The sequence below is a fragment of the Piliocolobus tephrosceles genome, chromosome 13, assembly GCF_002776525.5.
Source record: "Piliocolobus tephrosceles isolate RC106 chromosome 13, ASM277652v3, whole genome shotgun sequence".
Classification (NCBI taxonomy): domain Eukaryota; kingdom Metazoa; phylum Chordata; class Mammalia; order Primates; family Cercopithecidae; genus Piliocolobus; species Piliocolobus tephrosceles.
The window spans coordinates 113,224,897-113,252,840 of record NC_045446.1 but is presented as its reverse complement, the minus strand read 5'-3'; the positions used below and the strand labels follow the sequence as shown (position 1 = coordinate 113,252,840).

At 45.4% G+C, this 27,944-nt stretch overlaps 1 protein-coding gene across 2 annotated transcripts; it reads left to right on the top strand.

Annotated features, from left to right (window-relative positions):
- The first annotated feature begins 242 nt into the window (after positions 1-242).
- Positions 243-27,662, top strand: SCN3B (sodium voltage-gated channel beta subunit 3). Of its 2 annotated transcripts, none has more exons than XM_023208509.1 (6): positions 243-1,100; positions 9,354-9,517; positions 12,260-12,485; positions 16,610-16,748; positions 23,312-23,397; positions 23,741-27,662. In XM_023208509.1, exons 1-5 carry the CDS (start codon positions 1,046-1,048, stop codon positions 23,373-23,375), a joined length of 648 nt encoding a protein of 215 aa, XP_023064277.1. In that variant the 5' UTR covers positions 243-1,045; the 3' UTR covers positions 23,376-23,397; positions 23,741-27,662. The 2 variants fall into 2 exon arrangements, with proteins under 2 accessions (XP_023064277.1, XP_023064278.1); XM_023208510.1 differs by lacking the exon at positions 23,741-27,662 and having other exon boundaries at positions 253-621; positions 1,021-1,100; positions 23,312-23,375.
- The last annotated feature ends 282 nt before the right edge of the window (positions 27,663-27,944 follow it).

Here is a 27,944-nt window from a genome sequence, read left to right as displayed (position 1 = left end):
GCCGAGGGCTGCGGTGCGCCCGAGCTCGGGGGAGGTGCGGCGGCGCGAGAGGGAGACCTGGAGAGAACAGCCAGCGCGCGAGCGGAGATCTCCGGGCTGGAAGTGTCTGCGCCGCTCCCGGCTCCGCCCCCGCTCGGCGCGGCGCTGGGCACTGGGAGGGGCACGCCCATTAGGGGGTGGGGAGTGTGCACTAGGGGGAGGGTCCGGGGCGGTGGTGGGGGCGGAGAGCCGCCTGCGCATGTCAGGGCTGACAGCACACACGGCCTGGGGGCCTAGAGAAGGGTTGCTGATCACCCGCCACCCGGGGTCGGGACCCCGCACCATCCGGGGGCGAGCTCCCGGGAAGGGGCTCCCCCTCTACACCCACCCCCCAACCTCTGACATCGCCTGCCGAACGGGAGCTGCCGCTTCCTTCCCGGCCCCGCTGCACCTCCCCGGGGAGCCGTGGGCGGGCGTGGACGGGACCGACGTGGAACGCATTCTGTAGCCCAGACGGGCGGCCCCGGCGGCTTCAGGAGTGGGGACACGCCCAGCTGAAGAAGCAGGCAGGGTGGACGAAGCAGGAGCCGCGGGGCTCGGAGGATCCCAGTTCGAGTGCAGCAGATCCTGGGGAGGCGAGAGGTGAATCAACCTGGACCCTTCGACAGCCTGGCTGCTAGGCCAGCAGTGCGACTCCCTTCCGAGCTGAGCTTACCCTGGACGCAAACGAGCGAGGCAGGGGCGCGAGTGGAAGCTGGAGTTCCGGGGTGGGCGGGGAGGCGACTGTCCGTGGTGCTGAGCGCCGGCGAGAGCGGGCGCGGAGCGGCTGATCATCTCCCTCGAAGTGGGGAGGTTCAGTGGGGTCGCTTTGGGTCCAAAGTCCCCGCCCGGCTCCAAAAGCCCCCAGGGCCTCCCCAGGCACCGGTGCTCGGCCCTTCCTTCGGTCAGAAAGTCGCCCCCTGGGGGCAGTTCGTCCCAAAGGGTTTCCTCGAAAGAATCTGAGAAGGCGCAGTCCTTGACCGAGGGAATCTCTCTGTGTAGCCTTGGAAGCCGCCAGCCCCAGAAGATGCCTGCCTTTAACAGATTGTTTCCCCTGGCTTCTCTCGTGCTTATCTACTGGGGTAAGTACCAGCACCTCGCCATGCCGCATGCAGGTAACAGTAATAATGCTAACAATAATAACACATTGATGTCGTTGGTGACAGAAAAGAGCTCTGGCTGGCTTCCCTCTGTGCATATCTGCCAGATATGGAGATCGCAGGGGTTCCATGAGAGCTGGGATTTTGAGATTGGAAAGGCGCCTCCCCACCGCCCTTTCCCGGTATTCTCCAACCTCCTTTGGTGGTTCTTCCGCCCTTCCTCCAGTTTCCTGATCATTCCAAAGTATTTTTTCCCTTTCCCTTTGCTGAAAGGAAATGCAGTCACGTTCACGAACAAAAACCTCCTGTGTGGTTACATTTTATATTTCATCAAGGAGTCCATACTTGGAAAGCTTACTGGGTCTTCAAATTCGTTTCTGTATATTAAAAAATAAACAAACATGAAAGCTGGATGCATGAATTTTGAGAGTGAAAATACTTTAGTTGCTCATCATCTTCTTAATTTTAACAAGAAATGGGAAGAAAACAGGCTTCAGCCATTTACTGCTATATAGTAAATAAATAGGCAACTGTGAAACGCATCTTTCTTCTTCTTCTTCTTTTTTTTTTTTTTTTTGTTTGCATGAACCTGTGGAACTAAGATGCTTTGGTGTTTGGGAGGAAAGCTGGGTTTTTGCCTTCAAAGGTGGATAGATTATTGCTTGTCAGCTGTGAGAGACTGAGGTGACCTTCCCCCTCCAAATAAGGGAATCTTACACTTGGAACAGTAAAGACTGAGGAGAGTGTCAGAAACCGTCTTGGAGTGCCTGAATGTGTGTAAAGGGAGTTGAGTCTATATGATAATGTCTAATTGTGTGATTGAGACAATGTTTTACTGTATGTAAATATATTTTAGCGTCTGGATGTGTGCATTAGCTTGTGTCTGAGCATGTTAGTATAGACATTGGAATGCATGGGTGAGAGTGCAGTAGTGTGTGTATGGTGGGGGGTGGGGCGTGGTAGTTCTGGGCATCTCTGCCTTGGTGTCTATGATTAGATCCTCAGATAAAATATAGGTTCTCTTCAGCAGATAGATTGCTTTACATGATCTTAGCTACCTTTCTGTGCTAAAATCAATACCCAGGGTAATTGGACACAATTGTACCCACCTGCCTCCCTGAAACGAGGCATGTGAGCTTATGTTCACGCCTGAACATGATTGGCATGAAACTCATCCTGCCTATATGGTGGCAGACATGCTGATAGGAACTGCCTCTTTGCTTTAGTATTACTTTTTCAAGCCTCCAGGACTAACTCTAGCTGCCAGCATTATATGGATTTTGCATGTGACCAGAGGCAGAGCTAAGCTTCCTGTCAAAATGCCTGATGAGACAGACTACTAGGAAGGTCGAGGAAGGAGGTAACGTCAGCCCCAAGGGCAGACTCATCACCAGCCATCCCCAGTAGAGTACCAGACCTGGAGACGGAGCAGCCATAATAGGTTGCCAATGATCTCACCTGCCTTGAAGATTAAGGCTGAAATTTTCTCAGGGGAGACTAAGGCTGGGGACAGGAGGCATAGAAGATGATAGTCTGGCCATATAAAAAGAGTGTAGGTAGAGCTGAAGTTGTAGATAAGGGTTGGGGTGAGACTCTGCAGAGACTTTCTTCCTAAACTCTAATCTAAGATTTTGAGATCCCTTTCTGAATTGCAGTGGAGGGAGAGAACATGCTATCATCCAAGAATCTTTTAACTAGAACTTGTGCAACCTGCATTGGAGTCTCAGCTTTGCCACTAGCTTATGATGTAACAACCTTAGAGTGCTATCTGGTTCCTTCTGTGTAATGTTTGGAAGTTGGCACAGGTGATATCTAACATCCTTTTCAGCTCCACAGATGAATGGTAGAGAAATCTTTGAAGAATATTGCTAGAATTGACAGAGTGCCCATCCCCTCCCCAACCCCCAACAAACTTTGGAAGAAGTGTACACAGTATGCCCATCTTTGCCCATTCTCAGTTTCTTTGCAACCTGAGTGTTGTCTCACCAAACTGAAAGGCTGTGGAAGGGAAAGAGCAGTGGTTCAGGATACCTAGTTGTTACATGTAAGAAAAACAGCCTCCCTTCGCCAGGTGCTGTGGCTCAGACCTGTAATCTCAACACTTTGGGAGGCCGCGGTGGGTGGATCACCTGAGGTCAGGAGTTCAAGACCAGCCTGGCCAACATGGCAAAACCCCATCTCTACTAAAAATACAAAAATCAGCCGGACATGGTGGTGCATGCCTGTAATCCTAGCTACTGAGGGGCTGAGGCAGGAGGATTGCTTGAACCTGGGAAGCAGAGGTTGCAGTGAGCCAAGATAGTGCCACTGCACTCCAACCTGGGCAACAGGGCGAGACTCCATCTCAAAAAAAAAAAAAAAAAAAAAAAAGGAAAAAAAGAAAGAAAAACAGCCTCCCTTCACAGACACAATTTCATTTGATTTGCATGTAATTCCAATATTGGACAATGCTGGGTTAGATGCGTTCCCCTTCCAAAGTTGATTTTTTAATATGATGTACAATATGAAGGGAAAGAGTCTTTCCATTTACTTTCTGCATGCATGGAAAAAAGTTTCCTTATTTCCTTTATTAAAGCATGTAATAATTTTTGCTTTTTAAAGAGATTAAAAAAAATTAATACAGACAATGTGTCGCCATATTGCCCAGGCTGGTCTCTAACTCCTGGGCTCAAGTAATCCTCCTGCTTCAGCCTCCCATAGTTCTAGGATTATAGGCATGAGTCACCATGCCCAGCCTTTGAAAAAATAAATAAATAAAACCCTATACTTGCCTGTGCATCACAGTTTACAAAGTAATTTTCAATACAGTGCTTGTTTTGGTCCTCATATCTCTCCCTGAGGTAGTCAGGGGAAAGAGTGTTCTTTCCAGTTTAGAGGTGAGAAAATGAGCTCAGGAAAGGGAAAGGACTTGCTAGAGAACCCTTGTTTTCTGATTTCAGTCTTCCAGTGCTCCTTCCAGCACCTCTCATGGACACATGTGCTACTATGCACAATCGCCAGGAGGGCACCTGTCCTCCCATTTCTCTTCTGAGCTACCATTCCATCCCTCCCCTACACCATCACCTGTCCTAGGGCCTCACCAACTAGCACCTAGTACCTTCTCTGCCCTTCCTCTCCAGGCCTGCCATTCCAGTTGCCCTGTGCATTAGGGAGTGTTTTCCTCTCTTCCCCTAGTGGTCCTTCATGCATCCTATTCAAGGCCCTAAGTGACCAGCTAAATTGGCAGACCAAGTCACGTCAGGGTGTCAGAATCTAAAAATAACTTCATTTATTACCCCTTTTTGGAAACTGTTTATATTCTAATCAAATTTTTCATTATTTCAGTGCAAAGGAAAGCATTTTAGAGCAATCATAGGAGGAAAAATTTGGCAATGTCCGAAGAAGAGAAAGATTTGAGGGCCTCAGAGAAGTTGGTTCATAATACTTTATTATCCACCTATGATAGATGGATGCTACTCCTTAGTGAAATATGATCATTATTAATACATCATGGTTTTCCTTCTCATACATTTCTTCATTATTATTATGGAAATTGAAGAGAAGAACAAAGGTCAAATGATTTGGTCAACATTATTCCAAGAGTTTGTTACTTTTAGTCAGCAATGTAGGTTGAGCTCCTGCCATATTTACAGCCTTCTTTGAATACCTAAAGGGCTTCACAGAAAGAAAGACAGTGGTGGGCCAGGCACGGTGGCTCACATCTGTAATCCTAGCACTTTGGGAGGCCAAGGTGGGTGGATCACCTGAGGTCAGAAGTTTGAGACTAGCCTGGCAAACATAGTGAAACCCCGTCTTTATTAAAAATACAAAAATTAGCCAGGCGTGATGCTGGGCACCTGTAATCCCAGGTACTCAGGAGGCTGAGGCAGGAGAATTGTTTGAACCCAGGAGACGGAGGTTGCGGTAAGCCAAGATCATGCCATTGCACACCAGCCTGGGCAACAAGAGCAAAACTCCATCAAAAGAAAGAAGGAAAGAAGGAAGGAAGGAAGGAAGGAAGGAAGGAAGGAAGGAAGGAAGGAAGGGGAAAGAGAAAGGAAGGAAGGAAGGAAGGAGAAAGAAAGAAGAGAGGGAAAGAAAAGAAGAGAAAGGCAGTGGTGTGCTGAAGACTCAAGGGATGGAGAAACAGATGTTACCTCTTGAAGCAAGGAGCAGCAAGTCATACTGCAAAAAGCAAGCAAACAGAGGTGGGGAGACTTTGTGGCCATTTTTCAATGTACTCTCCAGGATCACATGAGCAGAGTTCTCATGCCCTGAAACTGGATTTTGACTAGAAGGGAAGCAGTGGGACTTGCTCTATGATGATACCTTGGATTATTGTTACCTTAGGGGCAACCCAGAAAGGAGAGGGGCTACCCCACTTGCTGCCATACCCCAATTGCCATCCTGACTGCCTTCCCTCCATTAACTATAAATGAACTAACTGTGCTTCTATCTCTGCCATCCCATCTACTTGTTCCCTAGAGCACATCACCTCTCACCTAATCAAAGATGTTAATCCGGCCGGGCGCGGTGGCTCAAGCCTGTAATCCCAGCACTTTGGGAGGCCGAGACGGGCGGATCACGAGGTCAGGAGATTGAGACCATCCTGGCTAACATGGTGAAACCCCGTCTCTACTAAAAATACAAAAAACTAGCCGGGCGAGGTGGCGGGCGCCTGTAGTCCCAGCTACTCCGGAGGCTGAGGCAGGAGAATGGCGTAAACCTGGGAGGCGGAGCTTGCAGTGAGCTGAGATCCAGCCACTGCACTCCAGCCTGGGTGACAGAGCAAGACTCCGTCTCAAAAAAAAAAAGATGTTAATCCAGCAAATCATTTTCTTTCATTTCTTTTCTTTCAAACTCCACCAGCTCTACTGTCATCTTCACCCAAACAAAATCGTCTTCCAATCCGATCCCTGTACCAGGCCTCTTAACTGTTTTGATTCCACCCTTGTGTCTTTCACTTCATCAGTTTATTCCCAATGCAGCATCAGATCATATGATCTTGCACAAATCAGATCCCATCATTCTTCCTCTCAGAACCTTCTGCTGCTCCTGTGTTACTCTAAGCAAATGCCAAGGTTGTCACATGACCAATAAGACCTGCTGCGATCTGGCCCTGCCCATCCCTCCCACTACTTCATCCCCTTCTATTCTCACTTTGTTTGCCGTAATTTCCACATTGGGCTGTTTGCTGTCTGTTGAGCATGACAAACACACTCCTTTGGGCCCCTTAAGCCCTTGAGTAGCAATTTCCTGTGTTTGACATGCCTTCACACAGGTATGTGTTTAGCTTATACCCTCATTTCTTTTCTTCAGTGCCTGCTCAATGATACCTTCTCAGAAAGGCCATCCTCCAATGATCCTGTGAACACGCTCTCTCCTGTACTGTTTTGTTTTTTCTCACAGAACTTTTTACCATTTGATGTTGCTGTTTTCCCCCTACCTCCACTGGAATGCAGGCTCCATAAAACAGAGATTCTTCTATTTTGTTTTCTGGTGTATTCGTCGTACCTAGAATAATGCCTGGCACCCAGAAGGTACTCAGTATATTTGTGAAATAAACAAAGGATAGAATAACATGAATAATGACATTTGTACAAAGCATGTTCATGTAAATTAAGCCATAGAACTCTCATGATAAACCTACTAGAGAGATGTAATTTTCAGCGTTATGTTGATGAATAAACTGAGTCTCAGAGAGATTACATAATACATCAAACCCAGCTCTTCAGTTGTCAAATTCTATCTTCACCCTGCCTCTAGAATTGTAACTGTGCATTCCTTGAGACTTCTTACTCCACTTCTGAGTTTGTCAACATGAAATGAATGAATTTATCTTTGCCAGCTCTCATTAAATATGAATGTGCCTCAAGGTTCCATGCTACACGGAGTTCCTGCTACATACCCTCTACCCCTCTGCCCACTCACAAACTTTTGCACAAACCACATTTCCTTTTTGTTTAATCAGATCTATAATCAATACTTCAAACTCATCACATGCTGAAGATGTTTCTGATCAGTTCTCCCTAGATGTGGGCCCCCCTCTCCATTAAAGTGGCTCACCATCTGCAGAAGCACTAGGCCCTCTTGAAGACTGTCAGATAAGACTCGCCCAGCTTGCTGGAGAGTTGAAAACCCAATTAAATTTATTTTACCTTGATTTTTAAAGCTTTAAGTTAATTATGGTGCCACTAGTTTTTAAACTCTATATTTTAAATTGAAATACACTGCCTTCTAAGTCAATCAAACACAGGTTTTGGACTCAAAATTCATATATGTCAGTGTCATGTTAAGCTCTAAATAAAACCTTCTCCTGCTTTTAGGAAAGAACGCTCTGCCAGGAGATGAACAGGCTGACCATTAACAGTGGACTAGTTTTTAAATGTCACTGTGTAATATTTCTTTTTTTCTGGGGGTTCTGTTTTTATTATTAATTCATGAAAAAATAGCATCAGAAGGACTCTTCAAAGTCTAATTCTAATTCTAATGTAAGAATCCGTGGTGGCCAACTTTTTTTTTTTTTTTTAAGAGATAGGGTCTTACTCTGTCAGCCAGTCTGGAGTGCAGTGGTGCCATCATAGCTCATTGCAGCCTCACACTCCTGGACTCAAGCAACCTTCTTACCTCCTGAGTGGCTGCGACTACAGTTGTGTGCTTTCATGTTTGCCTAATTTTTATTTTATTTTATTTTTGTAGACTCAGGGATCTCACTATGTTGCCCAGGCTGGTCTCGGACCCCTGACATCAAGCAGTCCTCCCACCTTAGCCTCCTAAAGTGCTGGGATTACAGGTGTGAGACACAGCACCTGGCCTCATCTTACTTTCAAATATCCCAAACAATGCTGTGTACACTCTCTTACCATTTAGTTATTTGCATTTGTGAACAGCTCTAAAACCAGCAAATTCTTTTTTTATTGCATTAAACTTATTTTTTTCTTATAACTTTTAGGGTTGGGCAGAATCATATTTCTCTTCCTCCTGCCAGCCTTCAAATATTTGAAGACAGATATGTTCTGTGTCCAAGCTAAGCAACTCAAGTCCTCCCATTTGTTCCTCACCAGACTTTATCTCCAGACCCTTCACCATCCCTTCACCTCTGGGCATGCACTCTTTGAACAACTTCCTTTTTTAAAATATGACATCCTGAACTGATCGTAATAGTCCAGATTTGTTCCAAAAGCAGTGCCAAGAAGCTACGCCTCCTTCCTCCTGCACACTGTACATCTGTTAATGCAGCCCACATTTGCACATGTTTTGCTGGCAGCCTTGTCCCACTCAAGTTACTCTGAATTATCAAGCTGATATACTTGCCTCCTTTTAAAAAGCAGACTTCAAGTTTCCAGAGGGCAGAAACACTAAGTCTAGACCTCTGTGTGGCATGCAAGGTGTCCCACAATCTGACCCCCCTCCAGATTTTAACTTGCCTCACTATACTCCTCTACATAGACCATTGCTCCAGCCTAGCGGTCCGCTCACCATTTTCTTCACTGCTGCTCCAGCCTCTACCATGTGTCAGAATTACCTACAGTTTTCATGCAACACAGATATAATTACATCTCTCCATGGCTTTAAAGCATTTGTTACCTCACACTGGAAGGGACACACAGTGGTCTTCACAGCTTGGGTCCCGTCTACCTTTCTAGCCTCATGTGTCACCATCCTTCTCTTCCTTTCTCCCCAGGCCAGCTGGGAGTAACTCACTGCCTGTCTCTGTGCGCAGAGCATGTCATGAGTGTGTTACTTGCTGTGGTCAGGTTTAATCCCTAGTTAGGAATTGTGGTTCCCTATTAGGTTATAAATGCACGTAGGGCATAGTTAGTGTTTTATTCATCTTTGCATCTCTAGTCTAGCATCAGACCTGGCAGAGAGTGGATTTTAATGAATGGTAGGGGGATGAAGAGGGATGGATGGTCGCTGGGTAGGCGCATGCCCTGTCTCCCACTTGGGCTATAAGACTTAGAGGACAGGGCTCAAGTATAATGTACTGTGCTGCATCTCTACTGCCTCCAGGGGAAGGATTTCAGTCAATGTCTACATTGGAGGTCTAGACCTCCAATGTGTACCTGTTCTGAGCCTGTACACTCAGGGAGCGCAGGTGAGGGTGTAGACACGTGCACGTGACTTTTTTCAAGTTAGCCTCATAACTCTTCCTTCTCTGTCTTTCCTCCCTCCCTCCTCCTTCTCCAACGCCTCTCTCCTGTGCCCCTCCCCCGCCACCTGCTGTTCCTTCCCTGTCACCCGTCCTCTCTGCAGCCAGTGTCTGCTTCCCCGTGTGTGTGGAAGTGCCCTCGGAGACGGAGGCCGTGCAGGGCAACCCCATGAAGCTGCGCTGCATCTCCTGCATGAAGAGAGAGGAGGTGGAGGCCACCACGGTGGTGGAATGGTTCTACAGGCCCGAGGGCGGTAAAGATTTCCTTGTATGTTAGACTGCTGACTCTGGCCTTTCTTCTGCTGGCCTCTGCTGTTCCCAGCCTGGCTCCTGACAGTCTGGGGGATGCCAAGCTAGCAAACACTGGCTCTTTCTCTTTCAAACACTGACAGCTCCTCAGCAGATAACCGACAGCCTTAGTGAAGCCCCAGCTTCTTTGAAAGAAAGGGCACTGGGCCAGCTGCAAGCACCCTTGATTATAGGCTGGAGGAAACAGAGGAAAGAGATAAGCCATAAAGCCTACTATGTGATAGGTACCCTAACAGGCAATTTGCAGGTGTTTTCATCTAATCTTCTGTGCCATTCTATTATATGCATTAAGTTAACAAATAAATGGGAATAACACAAGGCATCATTATGTGAAATAACAAAGGTTAGCTCCTTTAACTCCTACAGTCCTAGTGAAATAGGAATGAAGTCTCCTAAGTGGCTGAACCCCCAGACTTATCCACGATTTGGAAACTGAGAGATTCGCTCCTGGCAGAGCAGGGAGTCTTCCAGATTCTGCTCCTGCAGCATAGCCAATGTCAGTTCTGGTTGGTTGGTGCCAGTGGCAAAGTGGTTGTCATACACACACACACACACACACACACACACACACGCACGTATATATGTATGTATGTATATATATATATTCTCTCTCTCTCTCTCTCTCTTTCTCTCAAAGGAGTCTCCCTTTGTCACCCAGCTGGAGTGCAGTGGCATGATCTCGCTCACTGCAATCTCCACCTCCCAGGTTCAAGCGATTCTCCCACCTCAGCCTCCCCAGTAGCTGGGACTACAGGCATGCACCACCACGCCCAGCTAATTTTTGTATTTTTAGTACAGAAAGAGTTTTGCCATGTTAGCCAGGCTGGTCACTCCTGGCCTCAGGTGATCCACCCACCTCGGCCTCCCAAAGTGCTGGGATTCCAGGCGTGAGCCACCGCGCCTGGTCGGTTGTCATATATTTTGAATACCACCTTGGAGATGACTGTTATTTACTCCTTCACTGACTCTGGAGCCAGGTCACCTGGGTTTGATTCTTGACTTCACACTTATTACTCTGTGTCTTTGGACATGTTGGTCAACCTTTCTGTGCCTCGGTTTCATCATTTTTAAAGTGGGGATATAAAGCATAGCCAAATTATAGGGCTGTTACCAGGACTCATGAGCTATAATTTTTAATGCATTAAAAATAGTTTCTGGAATATAGTAAGCACTATGTAAAGTGTTTGCTAGAGAAAAGATAGACACAGAAATGAGGAAACTGAGGTTCAAAGAAGTTAAGTTAATAACTAAGACAGCTTAGACTTGAGCCAGGTGGTCTAACAGCAGATACAAGGCCCTTTTTATGGCACTGCTTTGCCTTCCTGGGAGCAAGTTTCTCCTTCACAAAGATTTGTAACAGAGACAACAGAAGGGTGAAACTGGGTTTAGCTTGCTCTTCTTTCTCACTATCCTAAAGCCGAACTCATTTCTGACTCTAGCTTCTATGTGCCATTCTGATGTAAATTTGCTACAGTCAGGTGCCAAGACTGGGACCAGCGGAGACTTCCCAGAGCCTGGCTCAGGTTTGACAGTGACACGTCAATGAAGCTGCAACTGAGGCTAGCCCCCAGCTGTAGGAGGCTGGATGTCTTGGCCAGATGCAAAGTCCCCCAGGGACTTCAGGCCTGGTCATGTACCACTGATAGCTGCCCGCAGTGCTTCCAGGTCTGCCCAAAGTGAGGTGGATCAGAAGGAGAAGAAGAAAATGAAAAATAAAACAACAACAGCAAAGACAGCCATGGAAATCCAGAGCAGGGCTGTCTCATAGAAATGTTTGTGATGGTGGCAACCTTCTCTCTCTGTGCTGTGCAATACAGTGGCCACCAGCCACATGTGGCTATGAATAATTGAAATGTGGCCAGTGCCACTGAGGAACTGAGTTTTACATTTTATTTAATTTCTAAGAAATTGAATTTAAGTAGCTACCTGTGGCTAGTGGAGACTAGAATAGCCAGCACAGCTATAGAGAGAGAGGGGAAAAAAAGGTGTGTTATGTCAGAGGGTGGAAGTGTTGAGGAAAGAAATGTAAAAGATGAGATTTCAGTTAAAATTCGGTCCAAAGCAAAAGATGTGATGTGTGCCTCTCTGGTGATGGCTCTGCTCATCTGCCATGCTTCAGCATCCTGGGCCCCCTTCCTGTGGCCTGGCCCAGCCTGTCCCACAGCCCCTGATGAGTACCAGCACAGAGAGTCCAGTTTTAAAGCCAAGGCTTTCACATGTCTTTATCACTAATGAATCTTCCTGTCTTGCTGTCTCTACCTTGTCCTCTTGCTGGCGGCCCTGGGACACATCTTACTCTCTTGTTCTCACCTTCTCTGTCTCTTTCCAATCCTGTCTTTCTCTCAATGTCCGCCTCCTGGGCTCCCATACCCTTCTCCCGCCTGCCTTCGTTCTCCCTCTTTCCACCGCTTTTTTTTCTGCCAAGCTTCTTCCTGCACACCCCTGGCTGCCTCTGTCTTCACCATGTCCACATGCGCTGATGCTTGCTGCCTCTGCCTGTCCTTCCCTGTCTTTGCTCCCTTCCCTACCCTCCTCTGTGCCTCTTCATCCCACCTCCACATTCTGGGTCTGCTGGTGACATTGTTCCCTCTCTTCCCTGTCCATGCACAATTCTGCTCCTTTTCTCTGCCCTGTCCGTAACTCAGCTTTCTCCTGCCATCTCCTCTCCTGGCCCTACCCTCGTCTGCTCCTCTATTTGCAGATCTACGAGTATCGGAATGGCCACCAGGAGGTGGAGAGCCCCTTTCAGGGCCGCCTGCAGTGGAATGGCAGCAAGGACCTGCAGGACGTGTCCATCACTGTGCTCAATGTCACTCTGAATGACTCTGGCCTCTACACCTGCAACGTGTCCCGGGAGTTTGAGTTTGAGGCGCATCGGCCCTTTGTGAAGACGACGCGGCTGATCCCCCTAAGAGTCACCGAGGAGGGTGAGGCTGAGGCACAGGGTCTCTAGGGCGTCCTGCTCTCTGTGGACAGGGAAGGGGTAGGACAGCAGTTTTCCACATGAGTGAGGCCCTTAAAGAGTGCAAAAACCTGTGTATTTGGAATGGTGACATCTAAAAATGTCACCATTGACCCATCTTCCTCTGGTGGCCAGCTTCCTGTAAACCGCCCAAGCAGCTTGTCTTTCTGTGCCTTTCCTCAAAGCAGAAAGGCTTGGAGATGGTAGAATGAGCTCTTCCTGGTCCCTCAGAGAAAGAGGCTAGCCTCCATGAGGCCTAAAGCTACTGATTCAGCTAGGCCTTCTTCTCTGGCCTAGGTTGAATCCCTGACTCAGTGGGCGCAGAGAAATCTCATGAGGTTACCTCGAAGTCATCTCTCCTTCTGCCTGTAAGCAATACATGCCTCTAAGCCAGAGGTTCTCAAACATTAGCAAACCTCAAAATCTCCTGCAGGGCTTTTTGGAAGCCGGCCTTTCCGCTTTTGTCGGTGGAGCCTGAGAGTTTGCATTGCGTGACACGCTGCCTGGCAGGCCGTGCTGCTTGCCGGGACCACACTTTGAGAACCTCTCTCTAAACCAAAGTTTGACAGTCTTTTCTTTTGTCTTTCTTCACAGTAATCACACGTGCAACCCCGTCCCCATCTGTGGCATCTCTTATTACATAGTTCATTCTCTGCTGGGAGAAGGGGACAGGGTGATAGCTCTCTAGCCTTGTTTAAAATCTCTGGACATCTACAGCTAGTTCCGTGTTCGTGCGTGGCAAGGCCTTTCAGCAGCCTAACTCAGGTGTTTCTGTTGCAACCGGAGTCCTGCATCCTGAGGGGGCAGTTCCAGCCTTTCTCAGTCTATCTCCAGCATTATCACTGCTGGTGAGCCGGCCAAAGTGTGGGGCATGAAAGAAAAGATCAAGTTAAAGACAGGGCTCTTCCTAGAAAAAAGGATCCAGGAATCCTAACCTCCAGGCCACAGGTTTATTCATTTTTTATCATGTCGTTGTGATAAAAATAACGAAGCAAGGTTTCATGCTCAGAGTGAATGAACAAACGGCTCAGACGATATGACTAAAATGGAAGGTAGGTCAATTCTGAAAGTGCAGAAGGACCTCAGGACTCCTAAATTCAGACCCGATGAGTCACCTCCCTGCTCTGAGCCCCGCTCCTCTGGTGTGAAATGAAGGGGTTGGCCGGGGCTCTCTAAGATACTCCCCTGTTCTGAAGTTCCTTTAGCCCCTGTTTGTTACACGCCTTTCCCCTCGGGGGTGGGGCCCTGGCGCCCTCTCCTGGTCACCGTCTGGAGCTTTCGATTGGTGCCTGCCAGAACCTAGCACGGTGTCCAACTGTCTCCACCTCCGCTCTCTCAGGCTTTTGCCTCCAGAGACCCTCGTGCATAGCTGGTGGGAAGTGTGGCAAGGCTGAGCTAGTTCGTCTGCCAGGCACCAGAGCAAGCCTCGGGTAAAAACAGAAGGAAAAACAAGTTTATTATCAGAGCCACAGAGCCTCGTGGATGGTCGGGTGTGAAGGAAGCGTGGATATCATTTATTTAATCCAGAGCCTCTGGATAAAGGGCAGACATCAGAATCGCCCACATTGGCTTCCTCCAAATGTAGACACCTCTGCAGCGCCCTTGCAGGTGTGAGGTCGGCAGGGGTGAGTGAGGTCATATGCAAGTTGAATGACTCCCCAGGTGATTAGAGGGTGCAGCTCTGGTGCCCCTCATTTTGTGGCTGGGAGAAGAGTTCTCTGCAAGAGCAAGGGACTTGCTCAGGGACATGAAGCAAATTAGCACTGGAAGCAGGACGAAAATCCAGATTGTTTGCGTATCCTGCGGGCTTTCTTTCCACTGCTTCTTTTCCCACCGCCACCACCCCCACCCCTGCCACTTTTTCTTTTTTCTTTCCTTTTTTGCCTCTGTGACATCAGATACTCCCTACCCTCATCTTGCTCAGAGCTACGCACCCCCTCAACACACACCATGACACCTGCCCACCAACCCCACATGTCCTCCATTCCTGTGGTCCTAGAAGGTCTCCTGGTTCTCTTTGTTCAAGTTGGGTTTATTCTGGCGTAGGCTGTCACCTCCCGGCCCTAAGGCAGAAACCTGAGGCCCCTTCACCTAGAGGTAACTAAAAATACTGAGGACAGCTTCCTGTATTGCCATTTGTGGGATACTGCATTTTGAAAGAGAAAGCATGCTTTAAGCCAAACAAATCATAAATAATGCACCAGGTGGTAGCAAGCCAGTGAGATGTTTGAGCCGTACAGCATTCTCATGTGCCTCACACTGCATCTATGACCTCTAGCTCCAGCTGGAAACCTGGATGATCCTGGAGCCTTTGGACTGCTTTCTGGGCTGAAAGTTATGGCCGGCTGTGCTGTACTCTTAACAACCAAGGATTTGGGGGTGACTTAGATCCAATGGACAACTGCAGATCATAAATCTGACTTGCTGTTGAGAGCTGGCAAGGGGAGAGGCAGCTGCAACATTCCTCCCACTGGCAAGGAGTAGATATATCAGGATATCTGCCATGTAGTATGTTTTAATGGTCCTTTTTGTTGATCATGAAACAAATAAGATAATATTTATTTTCACTCATTCAATAAGTACTTATTGAGCACTTTAAATATTCTAAGATTTACACAGCAGGCAGATAATCCAGAAATAAATATGTTCTCAACAAGCACACAGTCCACAGAAAAGAAAGATCAACACAATACAACTCTTATAACAGATGGATGAGAAAAGTGCATGGAGGCCGGGCGCAGTGGCTCACGCCTATAATCCCAGCACTTTGGGAGGCCAACACGGGAGGATCACCTGAGGTCAGGAGTTCAAGACCAGCCTGGCCAACATGGTGAAACTCCATCTCTACTAAAAGTATAAAAAATTAGCTGGGCGTGGTGGTGGGCACCTGTAATGTCAGCTACTTGGGAGACTGAGGCAGGAGAATTGCTTGAACCTGGGAGGGGGAGATTTCAGTGAGCCGAGATCATGCCATTGCACTCCAACCTGGGTGACAAGAGAGACGCTCCATCTAAAAAAAAAAAAGAAAAAAAGAAAAGAAAAGAAAAGTACATGGAGAAGGTTGTGAATAGCTCTGCACGAGAAGTTGGGGATGGTTTCACAAAGGACGGGACCTCATAGGAATCTAGAACTACTGGGAGACTGCAAAGCAGGAGAGGATATTAGCACAGAGCTAGCCATAGGTGACAAACACAATCCAGGAAGAGGGAAGAGGAAGAAAAGTTCACAGATTCTAACATACCACAGTGTGTAGCAGTTTTTCTGGCCAACCAAATGAAAACGAGGTAAGAAAGCCTGGATTGTGAAGGCCCTTGCATGTCATGTGAACAGAGTTGGGACTTCATCGTAAGGGCAGTGTGGAGCATTGAAGAGTTTTCAGCAGGGAAATGGCAGGATCCTAACTGTTTCAAATGTACAGCCCTGGGGACAATGTGGTTGATACACTAAATCCTCCAATATTGATGTTTGGTTTTGGGATGACCTGGAAGGTCTTGTTTCTAACCCAGACTTGTAGAGAACATGCGCATATCACATGGAGACTGTCTGTGTTGGCCCTGAATGAGTTTTCCAATGCTCTCCCCACAGGAATACCACCTTCTACCATCGGCAGCTCAAAAGACAGAGGCAGTTGAAATAAGGCATGTTCCTTACATCTGTGTAGACTTTTAATCTCACAAGATGTTCTGAATACATTAGATAATGTAATATTCACAAACCCCTGACTGGTGTTATTATCCTCATCCTACAAACTAAGAAACTGAGTCTCAAGTAAGGGAAAATGTTGTTTACATACTTGTAAATAGCAAAATGGAGAGCCAGCTCTAGATAGCTCACTTTGAGGCCAAGATTCCTTCCACTGCTCTGCTGCTTCTTCCAGGCATCCCACTCCCTCTTCCCTGGCTCCTGAGCAACCGACGACAGTCAGTAAGAAAGCCAATGGGTGGCAGAGTCAGGATTTGGAATTCCTTTGACATCTTCTTGAGTTTCTTTACTCAGTCTTTATTTAAGCTGTATTTAAAAATATGGCTCCAATGACGGCCCTAGGTTTGCTGGTCTTGCATATTCTGAGCCTCATTCTCTTTCTTTCAGCCGGAGAGGACTTCACCTCTGTGGTCTCAGAAATCATGATGTACATCCTTCTGGTCTTCCTCACTTTGTGGCTGCTCATTGAGATGATATATTGCTACAGAAAGGTCTCAAAAGCCGAAGAGGCAGCCCAAGAAAACGCGTAAGTTCAGAGATGCCAAAGTAATAATGAAAGCTAGCACCCTCAGAATGCTTGCTCTCACAGGTGAGGTGCTAAGCAGTTTACATTCATCCTCCACCCTCTTCCTGATCACTACTTAAGAGATAGGCACCATTATTATACCCATTTTACAGATGAGAACACTGAATTTGGGAGCAAACTCTCCCAAATTCATTTTTCTCATCTGTGAAATGTAAGGCAAACTTTTAATTCAAATATCGCCCATGCCTATGTCCTGAATGGCATTGCCTAGGTTTTCTTCTAGGGTTTTTATGGTTTTAGGTCTAACATTTAAGTCTCTAATCCATCTTGAATTAATTTTTGTATAAGGAGTAAGGAAGGGATCCAGTTTCAGCTTTCTACTTATGGCTAACCAGTTTTCCCAGCACCATTTATTAAATAGGGAATCCTTTCCCCATTTCTTGTTTTTGTCAGGTTTGTCAAAGATTAGATGGTTGTGGATGTGTGGTATTATTTCTGAGGGTTCTGTTCTGTTCCATTGGTCTATATCTCTGTTTTGGTACCAGTACCATGCTGTTTTGGTTACTGTAGCCTTGTAGTATAGTTTGAAGTCATGTAGCGTGATGCCTCCAGCTTTGTTCTTTTGACTTAGGATTGTCTTGGCAATGCAGGCTCTTTTTTGGTTTCATATGAACTTTAAAGTAGTTTTTTCCTATTCTGTGAAGAAAGTCATTGATAGCTTAATGGGGATGGCATTGAATGTATAAATTACCTTGGGCAGTATGGCCATTTTCACGATATTGATTCTTCCTATCCATGAGCATGGAATGTTCTTCCATTTGTTTGTGTCCTCTTTTATTTCACTGAGCAGTGGTTTGTAGTTCTCCTTGAGGAGGTCCTTCACATCCCTTGTAAGTTGGATTGCTAGGTATTTTATTCTCTTTGAAGCAATTGTGAATGGGAGTTCATTCATGATTTGGCTCTGTTTGTCTGTTATTGGTGTATAAGAATGCATGTGATTTTGCACATTGATTTTGTATCCTGAGAATTTGCTGAAGTTGCTTATCAGCTTAAGGAGATTTCGGGCTGAGATGATGGGGTTTTCTAAATATGCAATCATGTCATCAGCAAACAGGGACAATTTGACTTCATCTTTTCCTAATTGAATACCCTTTATTTCTTTCTCTTGCCTGAGTGCCCTAGCCAGAACTTCCAACATTATGTTGAAATATCACTTAAGAAATATTAAACATTTGCTTAATTCAAACATCACTTAAGAAACAAAGCAATGTTTGAATTCAGGCCTGCTGATTCTTGGCCAGCACACTTAACCACTAAGGCAAAGACCATCAGCTGCTACCACAACCCATTAAAGTAATATTATTATAGCTGGGCATGGTGGCTGTCATGCCTGTAATCTCAGCATTTTGGGAGGCTGAGGCAGGAGGATCACCTGAAGTCAGGAGTTCAAGACCAGCCTGACCAACATGGTGAAATCCTGTCTCTACTAAAAGTATAAAAAATTAGCAGGGCATGGTGGCACATTCCCATAATCCCAGCTATTCAGAAGGCTGAGGCAGGAGAATCACTTGAACCTGGGAGGCAGAGGTTGTAGTAAGCCAAGATGGTGCCACTGCACTCCAGCCTAGGCGACAGAGCAAGACTCCATTTCAAAAAATAACAACAATAAAAATCCAAAAACACAACAAAAAAGTAACATTATTATAACCATTCTATAAATGCCAAGCAGTCTCATAGCAGCTTACCAAGGCACACAGATAGTGGGAGGAGAGGCTGAGATTTCAACCCAGGTCTCTCTAGTCCTAATGTTCAAGCTCTTTCTATCACATTTAGCTGTTTGCTTTATACCATGGAGCTCCTCAGGTCATCTGGGCACTGCCCTTTGCTAGCAAAGGAGCTCCAGGCAACATGTTCTTTCCCCTAAAGCCTGGTAGTGCTTAGATGTCCAGAGTGGGGACTCTAATCCTCTAATGTCCAGCCTGTACCTTAGCCATCTGCTCTGAGACTCTAGTCACTTGAGGGTGAGCATATTTGAGAAATGATGGGGTCTGTAAGAGCAAAGAGTCTTAAGAGATCATGCTGGCTGGTTATCTGGGGAAGGAAAAGATAGAAAAAGCCCACAGATTTCTAGCAATATTGCTGAGGCAAACCCTAAAAAGTCTAGGCTATTACCAGTTAGAAATGTTTGATAAAGAAAGCATCATTTTGGCTGGGCGCAGTGGCTCTTGCCTGTAATCCCAGCACTTTGGGAGGCCGAGGTGGGCAGATCACAAGGTCAGGAGATCGAGACCATCCTGGCTAACACTGTGAAACCCCGTCTCTACTAAAAATACAAAAAAATTAGCTGGGCATGGTGGCGGGTGCCTGTAGTCCCAACTACTCGGGAGGCTGAGGCGGGAGAATGGCATGAACCTGGGAGGCAGAGTTTGCAGTGAGCCGAGATTGTGCCACTGCCCTCCAGCCTTGGCAACAGAACAAGATTCAGTCTCGAAAAAAAAAGCATCATTTTGCATGACATCTCTGATCTTAGGGAAGTAAAACATTACAACTGACTGAATATAAGGAGAGAAAGAAGTGTGCTGCTGAGGGAGGCAGCAATTCCTGGTGACTTCAGTGCTTGGATTTTAGTGCTTGAATAGGAAGAACCTACAATTGGGCCTGCACAAGAAACAGAGCTGGAACTGAGGCCCTCCGCGGAGCCAGAATCCTCAGAAGGTTACAACTCACGTAAAGGGTAGTCCAGAAAATAATCAGCCCACAAGCCCAGGGAGAAACCAAGGAAACTTAGCCATCTTGGCCTAACTCCAAGTAGAAAAATAAAGATTCTGGACAATTAGTAGCCACAAACCTGCTCTCACAATGTCTGAGATTTCAGTGTATACTATCCACATGACCCAGGAACCTCTAAGCTGAGAAATGCAGTAAAAATTAGTCCCCGGCCAGTGATAACTGTGAATGTCTTATAGAAGCAAATGAAAGCCATTCTGAAGGAACTCACTCTCAGCCGAGGCCTAGTAGGACTCCCCAGAGAGAGCACTGCTGGATCTGATTTCATAGTCCAGTCCAAAACTAAAAAACAAGGCGAAAAGTCATCTAGCATGAGCAAGAGTGAAAAATGGCAGGATTGAATCCCAGGAGGTTTAGACACAAGAAGGACCCAACAAAATATAAAAAATAAGCTTGCCCGGTACAGTAGCTCACGCCTGTAATCCCAGCACTTTGGGAGGCAGAGGAGGGAGGATTGATTGAGTCCAGGAGTTCAAGACCAGCCTGGTCAACATGGAGAGGTCCCATCTCTACAAAAAATTTTTTAAAAATCAGCTAGGTATGGTGGCGCGTACCAGTGGTGTCAGCTGCTCAGGAGGCTGAGGTGGGAGGATCACTTGAACTCAGGAGTTTGAGGCTGCAGGGAGCCGTGATTGCAGCACTGCCGTCCAGCCTCGGTGACAGGCTGTCTCAGAAATAAACAAATAATAAAAATAAGCTTGTTTAAATAGTTAGAGCAATAAAAGAAAAAGCCAAAAGCATAAGAATAGAGTAAATTTCTCAGATACAAGAGCAGGCAGAGTTGAATAGAAACAAACAAAATAATCTGGAAGTGAACAATATAGCCAATAAAATTTAAAACTCAATGGATTGGTTCTACAGAAGATTAGATACTGATAACCAGAAGATCAATGTGAGAAAGTTCTCCAGACTGAAGAACAGAGATGGAAAAAGATGAACCACAACAAAGAAATCTAAAGGAAACAAAATGGGAAGGTGTATTAGAATAGAACAGAGACGCTGGGTACAGTGGCTCACACCTGTAATCCCAGCATTTTAGGAGGCCGAGGCAGGCAGATCATGAGGTCAGGAGATCGAGACCATCCTAGCCAACATGGTGAAACCCTGTCTCTACTAAAAGTACAAAAATTAGCTGGGCATGGTGGTGCGTGCCTGTAATCCCAGTTGCTCAGGAAGCTGAGGCAGGAGAATCCCTTGAACCCAGAAAGTGGAGGTTGCAGTGAGCCAAGATCATGCCACTGCACTCCTAGAAACAGAGTGAGACTCTGTCTCAAAAAAAAAAAAGAGAATAGAACAGAGAATGGAAGAGAGACAGTGTTCAGAGACAGAGTGGCTGAGGGAAGGATGACTCTTCAGATTCAAGATGCATAATATACCCTGAGCAGAATAAATAAAATACATCTACACCTAAACACCAAGCATCTTTAAAGTGATAAATGGCAGCTACTAAGAGAGCCTATAGCAAATATCATCTATGTGTTGAAACCTCAAATGCCTGTAATATCAGGAACATATCAAGGAGACTACCTCTCCCTGTTTCTATCAATATTGTATCAGAAATCCTAGGTGAAGACCAACTAAATACAAGGAAGAAAAAGACTTGGAAAGGAAGAAACTAAATGCTCATTATTTATACCTACTATTTACATAGGATACCTAAAAGAATCTACAAAAATACTATTAGGACTAGGAAGAATATTCCACAAAATTGTTGATAGAAATCAAAACATAAAAATCACCTGTATTCCAGCAACAAATTTAGTAACATATTTAAATATTTAAAATATTAAAATGCTTTTAAAGTTACAATAGCAACAAGTACTCTCCAGTTCCTGGGATAAATTTGACAAAAATATATGAGACACTTAAAGAAAAAGTTACAAATCTTTACTGAAAGGCTCTAAATGTAACTAGATGGAGACTAAAACCTCACAAGTGTAAACAATTTTCTCCCAAATTAATCTTCAAATTCAATGAAATTCCAATCAAAATGCCCATTAGATTTCTCAAAGAACTTAATAAACTGATCTTAAAAGTCACAGGGAAGGCTAAGTGGCCAAAAATAGTCTAAACCAAGGCATAGCCAGATAATATGTGTTTTAGGCTTTGCGGGCTCCATAGGTCTCTGTCACGTATTGTTCTTCTATTTGTTTGCAAACAACCATCCTTAGCTCTTAGGCCATAGTTTGCCCACCCTTGGTCTAAACCATTTCAAAGAAAGAGCAGTAAATTTGCAAGAGATTGGTAGGATTTGTCTTATCAGAGATAAAGGTTTATTTTATTTTATTTTTAAAAAATTTTTTTGAGATGGAGTCTTGCTCTGTTGCCCAGGCTGGAGTACAGTGGTGCGATCTTGGCTCACTGCAAGCTCCGCCTCCCTGGTTCACACCATTCTCCTGCCTCAGCCTCCCGAGTAGCTGGGACTACAGGTGCCCACCACCATGCCCGGCTAATTTTTTGTATTTTTTTTAGCAGAGACGGGATTTCACCATGTTATCCAGGATAGTCTCGATCTCCTGACCTCGTGATGCACCTGCCTCAGCCTCCCAAAGTGCTGGGATTACAGGCGTGAGCCACCGCGCCCAGCCAGATGAAGGTCTCTTACAGAGCTATCAGAATACAGAGTTTGTGATACTGCACAGGCATATGAAATGGACAAACAAAACAAAAAGCCCCCAATCAGGTTAATGCATGTAGGAAAACCTGATAAGTGAGAGAGATGACGTTATAATCATTGAAGGAAGAATGAACTGCCCAGTAAGGGGTCCAGGGAAGATTCCTAATCTATATAGAAACAAACAAAGAAAAACACAAAATTAGATTCCCCGTCTCTCATACTAAACCAAAATAAATTGTGAGGGGATTTAAACACAAAGTAAAAGTCAAACTTGAAAATTTCATTAAGGGAATATAAGAGAATGTCTTTATCACCTTGCAATAGAGAAAATTTCCCAAATAAAATACAAAAGGCACAAATCCAAGAGGAAAAATAATTTTGATTACATTATATGTAAAGAATCAGCTGTTCATTAGAAGACTCCATAAGCAAAATTCATAGACAAACAAGAGACTGGGAGAAATTGTTAAAACGTGAAACCATCAAAGAAAAATCAAAAGACAAAGATCTCAGAAGAACCGGAAAGCAAATGAACAAATTTCAGAAGCAGAAACCCAAATAGCCTATAAACATGTGAAACAACTATAAAATATAATTTCACAGCTGTCATTTTGACCAACATTTTATTTTATTTTATTTTTGAGACATGGTCTCACTGTCGCCAGGCCGGAGTGCAGTGGCGTAATCATGGCCTCAACCTCCCAGGCTCAGGTGATCCTCCCACCTTAGCCTCCCAAGTAGCTGGGACTACAGGCACGTACCACCATGCCAGGCTAGTTTTTTGTATTTTTTGTAGAGACAGGGTTTCGCTATGTTGCCCAGGCTTGAACCCTTGGGCTCAAGCAATTTTCCTGCCTTGGCCTCCCAAAGTGCTGGGATTAGAGGCATGAGCCTTGGCCAACATATTAATCTAACTAAATGCTGAAGATAACGTGGATAAATGAGAAGCTATACACTCCTGGTGGGTGTTCATATACATATATGGGGGAAATGATTATTTTAATCTGCAGAAAAGGTTGTTTTTCTCTTGGGAAACAGAGCAGAAGGAAATGCAGAGTTGTTCTATAGATCCTTGCTCCTGTGCCCTGCTCCCTTCCCCCTCTTGTGTTCCCACCCCAGGCACTGAAGCTCTGATTCCCTTTCCCTGTGTCCTCTATAGGTCTGACTACCTTGCCATTCCATCTGAGAACAAGGAGAACTCTGCAGTACCAGTGGAGGAATAGAACAGGAGCAGTGTGACATGAGGTGACCTACAGGAACATGGGAGGGGAAGGCAGATGTGGATGGCAGGTTGTACCAGTGACTTTGTTGCCCACAACTGAAGTGACTTTAAATTTGGTCCCTTAGGTCACTGTCCACCCTGCCTGGGGTCCCCGCCCTCAGGGTAATTCTTTAAGCCACAAAACTCTGTATGATGTCAGCGCTTCAGAAGGGAACTGCTTTGGCCTGAGGGTTGAGGCAACCTGAACTTGCCCATGGTAACAGAGGCATAGGATTCTCCAACTCCCTTCTTTGGTCAAAGAATTTTGGGGCTGGGCTGGGCTGAACTGGGTGGGAAATTCTCAGTGAGTTGTTTTATCTTTGGTAGGTGGCCTGAACACCTGAGGGACTGGACATCCCATGTTCAGCAATGTCAATGGCATCAGGAGGGCGCCCCAAGGGCCCCATTGCATCCCTTCATGCATCCATCCTTCTATTCATTCATCCATACATCCACCTGCCTCTGAGCTTTCACCTCTGACTTCCTAACTCCATCAGACCTCTACGTACCATAAGACTCTGTCAGAACCGAGAAGCCAACATTTCTACAGACTCAACCTCACCCTGTCCTAGTTTTCCAGCAAGACACTCCAAAGCCAACTGGATTTCTCCCCTGTGCTCCAAATGACTTTGTAAAAGTGCTGGAGTTAGCACCTCCCTCTGCCCTTAACTGGCTGGAACTGGTTCATTCTCCATTACTGCAAGAGAGTGGATGTCTTAATAGAAGGAAGCAGGAGTGATTAGTTCGGGTTACAGCAAAAGTGTGTCATGAACTTGGATTCCTTGAAGTCAGTTTTGTCAAGTTCATGGCCCACTTTGCTACAGCATCAGAGTGAAGCATGCCTGTCTAGGTTCTCCAGTGACAGAAAGATCCTGAAGCATGGACTAACGTGCTCTCTGGAGCTTAGTACTCCTGAGCTAGATCCTGATGGGTCGCTAAGGTTCCCTCCAAGAAGACAAGGCCAGGAGACTTAGGAAGGACCAATGGTAATTTAAGTGGCTCTTAAAAAGTCATGCAACATGTTTCTGAACACGTTCTTGATCCTATTGCGAGAATGTATGTGTGCCCTCCCTGTGAGCACACTACCTGGGCATTAGGACTGAAATTCCTGCGTTCTTCCTCTCAGAATTTCTGTGCCACCAGTATTATTCCTCATTTTACAAACAGGAGGCAACTAAGACTCATACAGGGCTAACTGAATAAGAGGCTTAAGAGGATAAACTGGAGCAGAAATAAGCCTTAGGTGCTGCCCAGTTTACACTTCCTGGGATGGATTTTTTTGTTTTGTTTTTTGTTTTTTTGTTTGAGATGGAGCCTCTGTCACCTAGGCTAGAGTGCAGTGGTGTGATCTCGGCTCACTGCAACCTCTGCCTCTCGGGTTCAAGCGATTTTCATGCCTCGGCCTCTCCAGTAGCTGCGATTACAGGCATGCACCACCACACCTGGCTAAATTTTGTATTGTTAGTACAGATGGGGTTTCACTATGTTGGCCAGGCTAGTCTCGAACTCCTGACCTCAAATGACCCACCCACCTCAGCCTCCCAAAGTACTGGGATTACAGGCGTGAGGCACTGTGCCCAGTGGATAACTTTGTTTCTGGACAGACTGACATTGGACTTGTCTATGGCAGTGCTTCTTTCACAAGCACACACTGGGCTGAGGTCAACTCTGATAGAGTCAGATTACTAGAAAGTGGCCAAAAAAGCAGAGAGAAGAACATGAGGTAGACTTAAAGAACTTCCTTTATGTAAAGATTTGTGAATGTGAAATACGCTCCAGAAAGAGAGTGCATCTGAGAATGATATTTAAACTAAGAAAAATGTTTAGTCTGAGATGAATCATGAGCAAATAAGTGGTGTGAGAGGGGAGGGATGGGTAGGTGGCTTCCAAATACTTCACTTATGAATGCATAATGTTCAGATTTTTTCCCCTAGATTTTGAGGGAGTAGAGAAACTGGAAAAAATTTTAGTCGATATCTCGTGTTTCATTTTAATTGAGTGACAGGTCCGAGTGTGACATCCTTCAGCACCTAGGGACAAGAGAGGGCAAAGATGCTTTACAGAATGTAAGACGATGAAGGTGACTGGGATTCAGTGAGAGAGAGGTCCCTCAGATCTGGGACCTCCCTTTATAGGGAAAGACCATATTCCATTGGTTTAGAGCTTTACTTTAAAAGCTCATTTTTTTTTTTTTTTTTTTCATTCTTCCATCCCTAGGAAAGTACTTAAAACCAGACCTTTTTTTTTTTTTTTTTTTTGGAGACGGAGTCTCACTCTGTCTTCCAGGCTAGAGTGCAGTGGCGCAATCTCAGATCACTGCAGCCTCAACTGCCCCAGGTTTCAGCAATCCTCCCACCTCAGCCCCCAGGTAACTGGGACTACAGGCATGCACCACTATGCCTGGTTAATTTTTTGTATTTTTTTGTAGAGACAGGGGTCTTGCTATGTTGCCCAGGCTAATCTTGAACTCCTGGGCTCAAGCAATCCGCCAGCCTCAGCCTCTCAAAGCACTGGGATTACAGGCATGAGCAACCGTGCCCGGTCCCAAACTAGACCGTTAACACTAACATTAAAGAGTCTGATTTTGTTGAAGAAAATATTTGCAATAAATTCAAGACTCCACACAATCCCTCTGAAATAAGGGAGAGAATATAGATCTTTTTAACTTTATAGTTAGGAAAATTGGCCTTAGTGTGAAATTTTTCCAGTCCATAGCCCCTCTCACACCACAGCTTGCCGTAGTAGCAAGATGCTTACTACCACTCCGTTTTCCTCGGTGGTCCAATAGCTCTTATATCTAAGTTGAACCAGGCAGTATGCATGATTGCCTTTTTCTCTTCTTTTTTAAAAAACCCAACTCAGATGCTGCTTGCATGGCTTTTAATGAAGCTGAATGGTACCTATCACTTATTTATCCTTGACAGGTTACTTTCCACACTCTTTCTAACTTCTACATTCTTCTCATTCTTGACACTTTCATTAGAACTATATGGTTTACAAAGCATTTTCACTTAACTATTTTATTTCTTCTCTATAACTGGTCCTGTGAGGTCAATATTATGAATACTCACATTACAAAAGAAGAAACTGAGGCCCTCTGAGGTTAAGTAGCTTTACTAAATTATAAGGAAACCTAGCTGGTAGGTAGACAGCAAGAATCCAGGTCTTCTGACTCCTCTTTCAGTTCTTTTTCCACTTAGAACATAGCTGCTTCCTTTTCTTATTTTTTAGCTTCCATCTAACCATTGCCTGTCCTAATGTTCTCCATCTTCTCTCACCCCTAATCCCACTCACTGCTTCTCTACCACTTTGCTTTTTGGTGGATGCTAGCAATGTGCTTTGAGAGTCGGTCCTATTTTGGTTCTCTTTCTAGTTGGTTTGTACATCATTATTTCTCCTGAATTGCAACTAAACTCCTTCCTGGGAGATTTGATCATGACTGTAAATCAACAAGGTACTGTGATCACCAGCCTACTTCCAGTCTCCACCCACCTCCCTGTCTCTTCCCATAATCTTATAATAGACCCAGACTAGATGTGTGTTTCTCTGGAAGCTTTATCTGGCCTGATGTTGCTTATTAAAGGGCTTAGAAGAGTTCTCAAGGGCTATTATTATCACTTTGGAAACCCCATCTGTTGTCTTGGTGCTGGATATTTCCCATGTCTGAACCTCGGTAACACAATTCACTAAAGGCCAAGCTTGGCTCAGTCTGATTTTCCCGTTCTTACTGCTTCACAGCCATGAATGTGATTGCTCAATCCAGTTGGCCCCAAAGCACCTTGCCCTGTTGACCTTCACTGTCACCTCAGTCTTGAATCAGAGCCCCAACCTCAAACACTCCTTGCCTGTCCCTACCCCAGCCTTTATTCTCACCACTTGTTTAATGGCATGCCCCTTTAGTTTCTCTGTTCCCAAATAGAGAATACACACTCAGACTTCCTTCTCAGCTGCAGGTTTCTCCTTAGATGTCCACCTAGAAATATTACTAGGAAAGTCACTTTTCAAAGCAGGAATATGCTGGAAAGTGTGAAGAGCAGTGCATGGTTAAGAGACAGCAGCTCCCTCCTCTCTCCCCAAAATTATTGGATCAAAACAAGAAATTCTACCCATCTCAGAATCTGTGAGTCCTCCTCACATAAATCTGAGGGAAAAGGCTGTGTCATTTCATCTTTGCAGGAAGAAAGAGACGCAAGAGCTAGATACACTTCAGAATATATCTTAGTTTGTCCTTTCCCAGTTTAACATGAAATGAAAAAACAAGAACAAAAAAACAAAAGAAGCCTTCCTCTCACCTCATTTTGTAAATGAAAAATCCCTAATTCAGTGAATTCACCTAGTCACTGCAAATGTATCTGAATAGTGCTTGGTGTGCTTGCCAGTCTGATCATCCACTCATTCTAGTAACATCTTTTTGCACCCACTCTGTCAAGCGCTAGCCTAGACCTTCAGTGTGCTATGCAGTCATCGGTCTGAAAAACAGCATCATCCAAACCCTACTTAATCTCTAAAATCTCAGCTGGTGGACAGCTCA